Source organism: Eleutherodactylus coqui, chromosome 3, assembly GCF_035609145.1.
Source record: "Eleutherodactylus coqui strain aEleCoq1 chromosome 3, aEleCoq1.hap1, whole genome shotgun sequence".
In the NCBI taxonomy this organism is placed as follows: domain Eukaryota; kingdom Metazoa; phylum Chordata; class Amphibia; order Anura; family Eleutherodactylidae; genus Eleutherodactylus; species Eleutherodactylus coqui.
In genome coordinates, this window is record NC_089839.1 from 225,595,374 (window position 1) to 225,610,021 (window position 14,648).

General features: G+C 48.1%; 1 protein-coding gene across 1 annotated transcript; it reads right to left on the minus strand.

The window, feature by feature from the left end:
- Positions 1 to 9,885: 9,885 nt before the first annotated feature.
- On the minus strand, positions 9,886 to 14,091 carry MRPS25 (mitochondrial ribosomal protein S25). Its single transcript, XM_066594693.1, has 4 exons — positions 13,868 to 14,091; positions 11,147 to 11,253; positions 10,804 to 10,891; positions 9,886 to 10,195 (listed from the first exon to the last, which is right to left on the minus strand). The coding sequence occupies exons 1-4, from the start codon at positions 13,999 to 14,001 to the stop codon at positions 9,997 to 9,999; spliced, it is 528 nt and encodes a 175-aa protein (XP_066450790.1). The 5' UTR covers positions 14,002 to 14,091; the 3' UTR covers positions 9,886 to 9,996.
- Positions 14,092 to 14,648: the final 557 nt, after the last annotated feature.

Consider the following 14,648-nt stretch of genomic DNA (forward strand, 5'->3'; position numbering starts at 1 on the left):
TACTCCAGTAACCTCTAAAGCTGGTTTTAAAATTCTGCAGGCTTCCTGTGGCCCTTACACTACCCTCCGCTGGTTGACTACCTGCATTGTGGGAAATGTATTGCTATTCCTTATACTAAGCATTCTTCAGTAGAACACTACCTCCTACCTGAATGAAATGCATTAAAATACAGTTAATGTCAGTATCGGAGCTAAGCTGATGGTACTGTGACATATTTCTAGTGGCTCCCACCAGTAGAAGTGGGAATGCAACTGTGCATGTAACTAGCATAATGTACAACAAAAAAAGAGCGGCACTGTGAAGAGAATGACATTTAGGATAGGAAGGGGGAAAATTAGCTAATTCTGCTATCTTACACCAATTGTGGCATTTGCAAAGGTGTGGAAGGGCAAACATACACTTTATCCAGTTCGTACTGCACATAGGAGAATATCTGTAACATAAGCACTTCCTCACATATGAAGGTCCAGGATGTGATTTTATATAGCCCCAGTACTGCCCCCGATAAGTCTCAAATAAAGGGAAGGGGAACGAGAGAGCAGCTTTACAGGGACACCCACTGAGCCTGAAGCTGCAGCTGCACAAGCAGGGGAACACCCACTGAGCTCTGCAGCTAAAGTTGCAGGGAAATACTCACTGAGATCTGAAGCTGCAGGGGAACGCCCGCTGAGCTCCGCAGCTGCAGGCGAACACCCACTGAGCTCTGGAGCAAAAGTTGCAGGGAAATACCCACTGAGATCTGCAGCTGCAGGGGAACGCCCGCTGCGCTCCGAAGCTGCAGGGGAACGCCCGCTGCGCTCCGAAGCTGCAGGGGAACGCCCGCTGCGCTCCGAAGCTGCAGCTGCACAAGCAGGCGCACACACACGTTTATGAAGCTTTAGATTCAGATCTCAGTGGGTGTTTGCTTAGGGCCAAACTCAAAAAGTACTGCAACAACACCATCCGGGTTTTAATTTCTGTCTTTTTATTTTATACCTTCTGTTACAGCCAATGAGCAGAATCTCTGATTTTGTCATGTAAGGCACATACACGTTACATGATGACTACCATTGTACAGTGCTGCACAAGCCGTTACAGCCAATCAGCAGATTGCAGGATGACGCAAGGTCCACACCAACTGCTGACTAGTTATTGTGTTAATGAGGAAATGACCGTCAGTCAGATTATTTTTTTTGTTTAGATCTATTTTCTAGTGTTAGAAAGTTTTTATATACCAGAGGGCACTCCTCCCTTGCCGAGATGCTCTTTTGCTTTAAAGGTTATGTCTACCTTTACAACCATTCCATTTTCTTTGCTTCAGTTCATCTACAATAAAATGAAAAAACTATTTAGTTTTTATTTATTTTTTTAAATCTACCATTTTGGTTATACAGCTCCAATGAAGAACTATCTGTCTCCATAGTTAAAGACTACTAATAAACCCTTTGTATAGTCTAACCCGTCAGTCATGTGTTGCTTTACAAGCTAACCTCCTGAACACTGTAAAGGAATGTTTGGTCAGTGCCATCAACACAACCAGGAGATTATACATACATATATATATATTACACACACGTACACACCTGAGGAAATGATTTGAGCTGCATTTTCTCCCAGGAATTACAAATATCAGAGTCAGGTCAAGGTGAGAGAGGGATGAAGGGGGTACAGATTGGAGCAGAGCAGTAGGAGTAAGAATGGGGAGAGAGCACCTTCACAGGGAACACCCAGTGCGCTCTGCCCATGCAGCTCCCCAAGCAGGGAACGCCCACCGCGCTCTGAACCTGCGGCTCCACAAGCAATATGTCAGAAAGGGCCGGGTTAGAAAATAAAATAGAAATCCGACAACAACACAGCGCGGCCGGATCTTCTGCACAGCAAAATAGTTTCCATTAGAAAGGTGAATATACACTTAAAGCTGCTAAAATGACACAGAAGAAGCCATTCTGCCTTTGGTCTAAGATCCAGGGGAAGTTTTCTGTAGCACAACTTTTAGTACCACTACTGTGAGAATAAGTGTGGCCACCATCCTGGAGTACTGTAGTCCTCCAAAGTACAGTGATCGCAGGTCTGCCATGGAAGGTAATTAAAGGGGTCCTCTAATGTCTGGGATCCAGGTTTGCTTGGGGCATAGTGAGAAAATCGTGTATCACAACAATATTTCTCATTGAAATCTATATATCTAAAATGGATATTTTTATCCAAGAGAGCGACGATTATGCGGTACATGGCCAGACCATGTGACAATATCCGCTTAAATAGGGGGGGGGGGGGGGGAACGTACACAGCTCTTTTTGGCAGCTCTAACACTTATGAAATCCGTCAGCTTACACCACAGCGCCCCATGGCTTCCTGTCTGTCCTTTGGGCACTCAGCGCGCTGTTTAGACCTACCTGGGCTACAATCTGCCAGCAGCTGCTTCAGCCTTGTTCACACTTTGCGGTAGTGTTGCAATAAAGTTTTGCTTCTCTGTCACCTATCAAAAAAATGCTCCAAAAATTTCACATCTGGGCCCCACGAGTGAACTAAATGGTGGCATCGGTTCTCCTTGTAGTCTTCTCTGCCACCGATGATGAGACCGCACTGCTGCTCATTAACACATCAGACGATTACTAACAAATGCAACTACTAACGAGATCTACTCTGTAATCCGCCATAATACTCCTTATTTATTGATTCCCATGTAAACACTATTACAGGTCTCTATAGTAGAGCTGCAGTGGGGGATCCTGGGAGTTGTAGTTCCAGAGACGTTAAGTTATATATGTTATGTCCCATAAGCCTATACGATGGAACGGTGGATCTGAGCAGATGGGTGTCTTGGCAATTGAACGGGTTACCCAACATAAGGCAGATCATGGGGGTGACCTGCTGCTGCCGACACTTCCAGCGCTCTGCTTTTATCAATGAGGAAAGGGCTAGTAGAGGGGGGTCTCAACTTTACAAAGTCCGTATTAAGTTTTGCAATCTTTTTATTTTTTTACCTATTTTCAAAATCTCTGCTTGTTTTCAGAGAATAAAACATTCTTATTTACATGGAATGAATGTAACGAACTACAACAAAAATACCAGATCCGGCCCCAAGTGGCACCAGATGGACCCCAATGACTGTTATAGGGCCCGTCTTGCATGCTGGTGAAGTTTTCACATCTCTGCCTCCTGTGCCATGTCATCCCAGATCTGAGCAGTAGGCCGAGATGTGAATGAAACCCGCACTGACATAGAGGACGGTCTGCACTGGATACAACTGTAACAAACGCCCAGCCGTGAGAAGTGTTAGAGCTGTACCGTGTTTTCAGCCTATGAATGCAAACAGGAATGACCACATTCACTGACAGCAAGCAGGGGCCTTGAAACAAAGTACGTGAGAAAGTTGTAAAACTTTTCCTTATCATTTACATAAGACCAGTTACAAACGTGCGCATCTTTACACCTGCATTACGGGCGAGCGCCCCAGCCTCGGCGCAGGCTTACTGACCTGAACGCACAGCGTTATAGATCCCTATTAGGGCGCTTTCACACGGGGGGATTCTCCGCATTCCGCACCCCAAATCACGGTAAATTCCACACAAGAATCTGCAGATTCTGGAAGGGCTTCAGTGCGCTTCCGTTCTATGGCATGGAAGTGAGAGGAAGCCTTTCTGGTTTTTGAAATCCCATTGAAATTAATTCACAGTACTAGAAGGCATTGATTGCGATCGCTTCGTTCACGTGTGTTTTTTCACGTAGTGTTCAATCGTGTGAGAAAATATGCAGCATGTCCTTATTTGGGGCGTATTGAAGTGAAGGGCAGCGCAAATATGCCGTAAACACGCAGGCAATGTGATTTTTCTGTCCCGTAAATACGCAGTGTATTTCTAAAACCGAACCCCGCATACACCCGACTAGACTCTGCCTTTGAAGAGCCTGCTTAGTGGGCGGCTTGTAGATACCCCAATTTAAAGGGGTCTTTGCCAGCGTCACGTTCCCTTGTGACCAGAAGAGCTCTACCCTTCCAGCCTTAAGCCAACATGGTAATGCACTAATCTCTTCCGCCCTCCACCGTAGTGCTGTGAACGTCCCGTAGAGCCGCCGCGAGCGTCTGAATGCAGATCATGTACTTATGCTAATGTCGTTACTGTTGATTATGCGGAGCAGACGATGCATGTAATAACTTCTCCTTCAGTGACTTCTGCAAACTTTTCTAGAATTAAAAATTAAATACAAGACGACAAACCGCATTTTGTGTGATTAATAAAGCGAATGTGGCTCCGCCCCCCTGTACCGCTAAAGGGCATCTACAGCAATAGGAGAACAGGGCTGCTTTTTGCACCATGTGTGACTCTTGCAGCTCAGCGCCGTTCGCTTGCAGCCATGTTTTTCTAGTTTTGGGAACCCCTTTAAAGGAGAACACCAGTGTTGGGCCGTATTGACACGACCCATTTTCCCGTGCGAGTTCCATCCTATTGTGGAGCTCTGGACAGAACTCCCAGGAAAACAACCCACTGATTCAATGGCTCAATTTACATGAGTGATTTGTCCCTTGCATCGATAGTCACGGCAAGTCCTATGTTTGGGCAATATCGCCCATTAATGATGCAATTTTCATCCGAGTGCAATTTTTCTTTTTAATTTCCTATTGCAACAAAGTGTGATTTTTTTTTTTTGCACGTGTGCACTGATCCTTGTTTTCCTCACCAAACATATTGCGTTCGCAGGTTTGCAAGTGCAATATCAATTTGAGTTCTTCAGACTGATTTCACACTCGGCAGGGAAGTTGCTAGCGTTAAAGATCCAGGGCAAATGCCCCAAATTCCTGGGCAAGTGCGGCTGTCAGTTGCATTGGGTTCTGCAAAACGCGATATCGCTGATAACTGCTGGAGCAGAAAGCGCAGAAGCCATGTTACGGCCCGGCCCAGGAGCCACGATGACATTACTATATCACAAAAGCCACCAATAGAGCCTAAGGGGACAGAGATGCTGCGCTGATCAGGAATCAGGTGAGTATAAGGTTTTTCTTTTCCTGGGGCACACCAAAAGGACATTTAGTACACAAGATGGCACTCAAGTGGGCATTAACCCTTTGCAATCCAATTTTTGATTCAGGGTTTCCTAGGGGTTTTTCTCTTTCTGCCATTATACAATGGCGCCACCTACTAGCTAGAGCCAGTACTGCGGTATTGGATATGTTGAAGAGGCCCCCGACAACAGAGCGGCCAGTAATATACAGTAAGAATACCCTGCCGACCGTCTTCCAACATGGGAAACTGTGCAGCATTAAATCAGAACGTCTTTAGACGTCAGACAGTAGATTGGAAAGGGTTAATATATAAGGATGATTACTTTTAAAGGGTAAAAGAGGGCACTATTTCTGGGGGTGGCACATTATTAATTTTAAGGCAGTGATATGATGGATATTACTATGCGGGGCATTATTGCTATGTGGGGGGCACAAAGAGGACTCTAGTGTGGGGTACTAAGAAGAGCAGCATTACTTTTTGGGGTATATAAGGTGGCACATTTTACTGTGTGGTGCACTATCTGTGGCATAATATGGAGCACTGTCTGGCACTAGTATTTTTGGGGATACTGTCTGTGGCACTATTGTAGGGGGTAATTATATCTAGGACACTTATTTCTGAAGCTCTGAATTTATTTTGGTACTGTGCCACACAGCAAGTAAGGTAATAGGGACAGATACGGCAGTAACAAGCACAGCATTGGGGACAGCAGCAGGTTTCCGGGATGCTGGAAAAGTGAGGACCCAAAGTTACAAACTTTGCAGAGACAGTTTGTGGCTGAAAGAAGTTGCCATGGTGGACTGAGCTGAATAGAAAATACTGGAACAGTACTTGACACCGGAGAGTACATCACCTGTAATCACTGGATATAACAGTACTGTAATCGCTTATACAAACTGCATAGCATCAGTGTAGAGCTGGCATCTACTGCCATAACAGTATGGAAGTATTATTCTGTTGCAATGTAGTGGCGGTACTATTTGAGTCTTGTTATTTGTATAGCGCCAACTTATTCCGCAGCGCTTTCAAGTAATTTATTACACACACACACCTGGGTACTTATTTTACTGACCTCAGAAGGATGGAAGGCTGAGTCAACCTTGGGCCAGCTACCTGAACCATCGGGTCATGAGCATGAGTTTAGGACTGAATTTCTGCTTGACATATTAGTAACATTGGTCTTTCGATAGTGGATTTTATTTAGTAGTAGTAATTATGAGGTCATGGTGTGGCGGTATTATATGGGCCTTATATTGTGGTATTCTTAGCCTTTGTACTCGTATAGTTTGTTTTGTTCAGTGACAGTATGCAGATATTACTGTGTGGTGGTAATAATTGCTTTTGGTATAATAACTGTATATACACACTTTGTCAAAAACAATCCCACCCCCAGAAGTTGTCATTCTGCTGTAAAACTTGGCATGCAGACTTGTCACCTGAGGCCCTAAAAGTGGTTCTCCCCTTGGCCTATAAAAGGCTCTCAGAGGCTCCTCGTGTGTACTGACCTCTTCTTCCGCTTGTGTAAATCTTGTTGACTACTAGACGCCTCTACGACGCAGAGAAGAGATGCCACCCCGTTACCAGAGTCTGAGAGGGGCGCATTATTGGAATGTGTGAAGCTGGATGGTCATATGAAGGAATTGTCCCCACAGGGCCATTCTGACCAGACTGTTAGGTGTTGGGACCAGTGGATGTGTGAGGGCACACAGGGTGACCGGGCTCAGGACGCCCTGACAGACCACAGAGGATCATCTGATTGTTCACCAGCCAGAGACAGATGGCGCCATCGTTACACCCCTGTGTCTGTTGGAGTCATTTCCAGGCTGCAGGACATTTGGTCTCACAGCCCCCATTAAATATTCTGCCTTTAACACCCACAGTCTCTCCGTTTGCAGTGGTGTCATGAATGATGAAATTGGAGGCTGCGTTGGGGACCCGGGTTGTCTTCAGCGACAAATCTAGGTTTAGTTTGGACACTGACGACAGCCATGTTCGTGTCTGAAGACCTCAGGGTGAGCGCCTCAATCCTGCCTTTGCTGTAGAGTGGCACACTGCCCTCATTGCTGGTGTGATGGTCCGGGAAGCATTGCATACGACAGTCGGTCACCCCAAGTAGTGGTACGAGGGACAATGACAGCTCAGCAATATGTTCAGGACATCCTGAAGCCCCCACAACATAGTCACACTTCCATGGCTGTCCAGTCCCCAGACTTATTGCCAATATAACATGTATAGGACCAAGTGGGATGCCAACTTCAACAGCCTGGGTACTAGAGCCTCCATGCCCGCCCGTATAACATCTTGTATCCAAGCTAGAGGTGGTACAACAGGGTACTAGAGCCTCCTGGGTGAGAACATGCACAATTAGAACATGCCGTAATTTGTTTCTCACATGACATCACATCGCAGTGCCATGCAGAAAACCAGCGCTCATGTGTATGATCCCATTCAAATCTCGCCCACGTGAAGCCAGCCTTAGTCTGTATTCACATGAGCAATTTTCAAGCACATTTTTGCACCCCTGTAAGGCCTCTTTCACACGGACTACAAAATGCATGTATGTGAAGCCCATGAGCGATAGTTTGTAGCCTGAAAAAAAAACCATTGACCACAATGGGCTACACATACATGCGTTTTGTATCCCGTGTGAAAGAGGCCTTATGGTTCAGTGTCGCAGTACACCGCCTGTTTACTAACATCATGTGACGCGGCGTTTGGCTTAACAGCCAGTAATACCCTTATGTGAATGCAGCCGTAAGGGGTATGCCCAGTTCATAAAGTGATATAGGTATAGGTGCCATCACTTTATGATGGATGGTGTCTGACCTCTGCAACCCCCACATATCCTGAGAATGGAGGCTGCTGGCACTCCTTCGCTGGTTTATCCTGTCTCGCAGTGCTGCAGGTACATTTATAGCCAGTGGGGGGCACTCAAGCTATTTTATAGATCCCAAAGTGCCAGTCAGGTATTGGAAAGTAGTTTGTCGCATGCTCCTTTGCCTTTCTAGCATTATAGTGGAGCCAAAAGATGTCACATGACCCTTCCCTCCTTGAAAAGGTCTGGTTTTATAAGAGCTTTAGGGAAGACCCCTTCCTCAACCGTCACTTTGAGGGGGAACCCTCTTCTAGTTTTCCTTATCTATATAGATCCTGTCCCGTTGACTTGGTTTCAACTCTAAAATTTGGCAATGCAAATATTGAATTGGCCATGGCAGGAGGAAGGGGTGAGCTGCTGGGACCTGTAGTTCTGCTGTAGGAATGGATAGCAGGGCATGTTTAGCAAGTCTTCTACACCAGATATCTCACATACAAAAGTGACAATTTATGGCGCACGTTATAATTTGCAACTTTTGGCCTTTTTATGCTAAACTCCACATTTCTAAAAGTGGGTGGGGCTAGCCAAACAGGGGTGTGGCCTCATGGGCCATCACATTTACACCAGCTGGTAACTGGTGTGGATTTCAGGCTGGTGCAGAGGGGACAAAAATGTATTAGGCGGCTTACGATCTTACATAAGCGAAGTGGCGGTCTAAGTAAATACGCCGCTTTGTGTCTGGCAGGTTAAAGGAAGGGGTTAAGGAGCAGAATAGTTGCTGGAATAAAGAGCTGCCCTACTTAGAGCGGCGCCGCGCGTATCTCTCTGATCTACTTCCGTATCTGCGATCCCTTTCACTCTAATCACTGAGAGGCAGACATGGAAATGAGGCGGTAATTACTGCGCAGCGCTACATCAAAAGACCCCGGAGAAGGCGGCTGATCAAAAGCATCGGAGAATTCAAATGTAAATCAGCCCGGATTACCTGCCATTACACGGGCGGCGGATGGCGTCGCGGGAACAACTGACGGAATCTGTGAAAACTTCCCTAATTACAGCTCGCTGCAGACATCTCCCCAAGAAGATTAGGTGGAAATGTAAATGTCACTAACTTCATGCATTTACTCTGATCACACTAAGCTGGTGGTGTCCAACCTGGGGCAAAACTACAACTCCCAGCATGCAGACAGCTGCAGGCTTATATGAGGAGAGAGATTGGGAGACCAAGTCTGCCAGGACCCTGGTATCTTGTGGAGCTGCGGTCTCCATTCTCATCCTACAAGCTGGCAGCTTTCAGGGGATGCTGGGAATGGTAGTTGAGCCACAGGTGAGACCACTGTACAGGTTCCTGTCACATTTAGGCTGGGTTCACACTTGGCGTATTCCCGTCGGAAATCCCGTGGTTTGGCCGCAGCAAAAACCGCGAGATTTCCGCCGGGAGAACGTCCGCGGTTTAAGCCGCGGCAGCTTTGAAGCGGCCCGGCCGCTTGCTTTTCCGTTGCGGCCGGCTCTCCCATAGAGGAGAGCGCGGCCGTGACATAAACAAACAAAAAAACGAAAGTAAACAGACATGCTGCTTCTTTTGAATCCGCGGCTGCGGCGGCCGCAGTTTCAACCGGATTTACCGCAGCGGATTAGCCGTCCCATGTGGACGAGGTTTCTGAGAAACCTCGTCCACATGGCTGGCTAATCCCGAGATTAGCGGCCGCGGGCGAATCTGCTGCGGCAGAACCGCGGCAAATCCGCCCTGTGTGAACCTAGGCTTAATATCTCATGGGGCTGCAGCTGCCTTGGTCTCTGTTCTCGGCCCACAAGCTGGTAATTATAGAACGTTCATGGAAAGTGCCGGAGGTGGCGATGGCGCCACCGCACACAGGAAATTTCCATCTTAATGGCAATGCCATTGAACAGGGCGGCCCCTGCAGGGGAGATCCTGGGTATTTCCAGTTACGCCTGTAGAAATCAATGGTGCTTGCTGTTAGAAACAGAAGTAAATGCCCCCCACTATCCTTCACAGTGATGACAGCAAAAGGAAGAGCATCAAATAATACCCCCCACCGTCCCCAGGAAAAGAAATAGGTGAATAGGGCGACAATATCCAAGGTTTTTTAATTTAATAGAATATAGAAAAATAATTAACACAATGATAAAAAAAAACGAGCCAGCAGCAATCACACCCGGTAACGCACCGCTATGGGGGGTCACACTTGTGTCCCAGCTTCAGCTTTCAGTTTGGCTTTGTATTTCCCAGTCATTTCCTTCGGCAGCGGCACCAGCCCGGGGCATGGCACCTGCCCCTCCACCTCACACAAGCACTCACGCAGGTAGTACTTCTTAGGACCAAAGTTGGCAGGATTGGATAAGACCATTTGTGCTCTTTCTTCCTCTTTCAGGACCTCACTGTGGGGAGAAAAACGAGACTGGGTTAAACCTGAACTCTGTCATTCTATGCTAATTAATTTCTCAATTTATCTCTTATAACCACAACAACTCTGTGTTTTATGCAGTTCCAAATCCCCAGAAAGTGGTAAAATTGTGACTTCCTGCAGTCACCACTAGAGGGAGCTCACTGCATACTGTGTTGTAATTGTATGTGATGTGAGCGCTCCCTCTAGTGGTGGCTGCAGGAAGTCAGGTGGGTATCACTTAACTCTTATATCTGGGGATTTGGAGCTCTGTAAAAATGCTGGAATGTTTCCGTAATATGCATCTAAGGATGCAGGAAATTCTGCACCGAAATCTGCATTCAGTCATATGGGTTACGGAGCAAAAACCTGCAACAGCAGATTAATCGACCTCTTCAGTTACATATTATAGAAATATTTTGCTTGTGTGAAAGCACCCTAATACTTCTTACAGCTGAGGGTTTGCTATAACATATCCAGTCTAGACAATCCTCTGTGGTATACATATCTCAGACTACTGACTGTACAATCCCAGACTCCACACCAATGCATGTTACCTGCACTGATACATTGTAGCATCCCGGACCCCAGACTGATACTTACTCAGTCTTGCCCAGGATCTTCTTCACATGCTGTACGATCTCTATCCGGCTCTTGTCTTCTATATCCACCAGGATCTGCTCGCCGTCATCTGCCAAGACAAGCGGACTGTGAGCGGACAGCAGGACGACTGCTCTTAACTGACGAGACTCCCCACCCTGTAGATGGCAGCCCTGACACAAAGGGGGACACTAGTTATATAATTCAGTGGAAGGAAGCAGAGTTTCATCCACCAGCTGACTCAGAGCTGCGCTAGGGCCGAGAGTCTGCTGATAGTAATAGAGGTCGCCTGGTCGGACTGCTGCCATTGCTCCTCCCCCACACACTTGAGACAAGCGGCACTCACCCAGGTAGAAGCGCAGGAAGGGGGACGGCGTCATGTTCTTCAGCAGCATAATCTGCACAAAGGGATTCTTATACTGGATCTGCGGGATGTGGAAGAAGACAAACTTCCTGCAAGAGAAAGATGACCATGAAGGAGATACCAGACTGACCTGTGACTCCCCCCCAGTGCCCCACTCCCACACTGCTCAGAGTGCCCCCCAACCATCCTCCCGAGACCCCTCAACACCTCTCACCCAATGCCTCCCCTTACACCTCTACCCCAATGCCCAAGCATCTTGATTAAGGCGGGGCAGTCCCGCTTTAGGACCCTGTCTCTCGCTTTAGCCAGGGTCCGTAGGTAGGACAGCCATTTGTCCCACTTTTGAGAGGTCTGTCCTGCTTTTGTTCTGCAGGGTCACCATGAAGTCGATTACCAGCTGGGGAGCCGTGGCTCCCCAGCTGGTAATCACTCAGCAGCGCCGCTGCCAGATGCACACGCTGACGGCAGCATGTACACCCAAGACCTTCCTCTCCTGACCTCTACTCCTTGGTTCCGCAGGAGGATAGGAGAAGGGAGGAGGCGGCCGGACGCACACACTTTGCCTGCAGCAGCGCCGAGCAAAGAAGCAACAGCGCACTAAAGACAAGGAGAAGGGCTGCATTACTACTGAGGCCACTGTATGGGTCACTACTATTACAACTGGGGCTAATATAGGGTTTACGGTTATTACTGGGGGGCACTATTACTACTGGGACCACTGGGGGGGGGGGGGGGGGGGGGGGCTACTATTCAGGGTTTATACAGGTTTTTAAGAAATAATTGTCATGACAAAATCTTGATTTTCAATTACCTTGGTGGAACTCGAAATACACGCAGTCAAGGGTTAAAGCCGGTTTCATATGGTCAACAAAAAATGCGCAATTTCCTCGTGCTGCGTCATCACTACAAATTGAATGTACGTGAAGCCCATGCTTCCACACAAGAGATGTTTTGTAGGCTGCTACATTGCGAGACTACAAAATTGCGGCACGCTCTATACACCCGCGATTTGCTATGTTTGGCTGCCCACGTTTCCCTATGCAGCCTTGTTTTGCGTTGAATCGCAAGAAAACGTGTTTTTTGTGTGGTTCAATGCCACTTTTACAGTAGGAAATCCAACTGTAAAAGCTCTAAAATAAGTCATGGCTGCATTAAAAAACAAAGCAAAACAAAAAAACACATTCAACAGCTGTGCATCCAGCGCTGGCTGTGATTGGCTAAGAGGGCTGTCACTCAGTCAATTCAGCCAATCAGAGAAATCTCTTGCTGGGAGGCGGGGAATTCAGTCGCTAGAAGTAGATGGTTCGCCGGCTTGACAAGTGCCAGGCAGCCGGCCTGAAGCACCGAAAACAGCAGCCGGGACCCTGAGGGTGCATACAAGGGGGTATTGATTTTTTTTTTCCCAGCATCCTTGGCTGCGTTTTTAGCTGTGCTGAAAAAGCAGCCATAACACTGACATAACGCGTGCCAGCGCCGCTGAACCGGGCAGAATCTGCAGTAAACGTCTGTGTGAGGGAGACCTGAGGGTCGGTCAGCGGCACGAAGGTGTATATACTCAGTATTAAGCACACGGTAGACACTCTGAAACAGACTTTTACCAAGGACACTTAAAACAAATCCGTAAAGTTTCAGTGAACTCTTGTTCTGCCCGCAGTTACCTAAACATCAGCGGATCTAGACCAGCGCTACACAATCACCGCGAGCGCGGCGCCAAAAGGTGGTTGTTTTACTAGACTTTATTCTCAGATAGAAAACAACCTGGAATATTTGGACAAACCGGCTTCTTGGATTCCATCGCTCCCCCAACCGTCCAATCAGCTTTAGCGAATGAACTGCAGGCAATTAACGTAAACACAAGACAAAGTCTCTCAGCGATACACGGGAGGGAGAAAAGAACCGATACGACTTTTAGCGAGACGCCGAAGAAAATCCATGACAAATCAGAGAATTCCAGGTATTCCATAACGCGTATGAACCCTGTTATTACTACTGGGGCTGATATGGGGGCCACTGTTACTACTGGGGGCCACTCTGCACGTGGCAGCGTACCTCAAGCTGACTTAGGACACGTGACGGAAATGCTGCAATATGTCCACAGCGGAATTCCCGCAGCATTTCTGCATCCAAAAAAACGGTAAAATCTGTACCATTGGTGCGAATTTTGATTGGAAATGAGCTGCATACCCGCAGCTGATGTCATACTACGCGGCGTTCCCCCTCACCTCCTCCGAAGGCTTACCGCTGTCAGCGCTCACGGCTTCCGTTCCCAGCGGCCTGTAGTGGCCTCACCTGACCAGGCCGCTGGAAACCAGAAGCTGGGGAGCGCTGACAGCGGGAAGCCTTCGGAGGAGGTGAGGGGCAGATTTAGATTTTTTGGATATAAAGTTTTCTCCCTGTCTTTTTTGAAGCAGCCCTGTACTTTTTATAACGATGAAGGTAAAAATCATACGTTCTGATAAGCCACGCCCCTGACCACACCCCGTTTCACTTTGACCCTGAAAAAAATGCCCCTGTCCCTCCTCCTCACCTGGCGCAGCCTTCATGCCCCTCACTGCCCCTGTCCCCTCCTCCTCACCTAGCGCAGCCTTCATGCCCCTCACTGCCCCTGTCCCTCACCTGGCGCAGCCTTCATGCCCCTCACTGCCCCTGTCCCACCTCCTCACCTAGCGCAGCCTTCATGCCCCTCACCTGCCCTCTCCTTACCTGGCGCCGTCCCCGTGCTGCCCCCGGGTGTTGTAGTTCACCATCATGATCTTGACTCTGTTCTTGAAGACGATCTCCCCGCTCTGCAGGAACTGCAGGGTGCGGCGGATCGGGAAGGGGCCCTTCATCGGCATCTTAGCGGAGGGCCGGGACGCCGCAGGGGAGAACTAAAGCACACCGGTAGGAGAGCACTACAGCCAGCTGCCGCACTGCATGCCGGGAGGTGTAGTCCCGTCGTGTGACGTCAGAGCTCCGCGCCATCACAGCGCGACCAATGAGGAGACAACTGGACAGGGAGACCCTTTGCCGGGCTGAATTTGGTAAAGGTCTCTGTCCCCCCCCCCCCCCCCCCCCCGTGTATTAGTGGGGAGACCCCCTGGTAATATTACGTTATACTGCAGGAGGCGCCCGAGGAAACCGCTGACGAGGGCAGAAATACGCACATAAATGTGGGCACCCAAAGGTGTGATTCAAAGGGTTAAATGCTTTGGGCCGCTGAACTGTCCCTGTTGGAACCTAGATATAGAGGTTGGCCCGGTTCTGTGACCGCCAGCTGGCATCAATGCGGGCAGACCTATTCAAATCAGTAAAACAGCCCTTTTGCCCATTTTGATGCCCAGACCCACTTTGGTTCAGGCTAGATGCAGCTGCACTTGATGCGTGGCATCGCCCACTGTGTGCTGGCAGTGTGAGATCTTCTGCCTAAACCTGTTTAACCCTTTGAAAACACCAGTTACTTATTCAAATCAGTAGAATATCGTATTCTGCCTGCGTTGATACC

What these genes read in the sequence shown, in the direction of transcription:
- MRPS25 (XM_066594693.1), bottom strand. Translation starts at nt 14,001, where the DNA reads ATGCCGATGAAGGGCCCCTTCCCGATCCGCCGCACCCTGCAGTTCCTG. An exon ending in CAGCACGGGGACGGCGCCAG is followed by an intron (nt 11,254 to 13,867) that starts GTAAGGAGAGGG and finishes TTTCTCTTGCAG; the next exon opens with GAAGTTTGTCTTCTTCCACA. An exon ending in AAGATCCTGGGCAAGACTGA is followed by an intron (nt 10,196 to 10,803) that starts GTAAGTATCAGT and finishes TTCTCCCCACAG; the next exon opens with TGAGGTCCTGAAAGAGGAAG.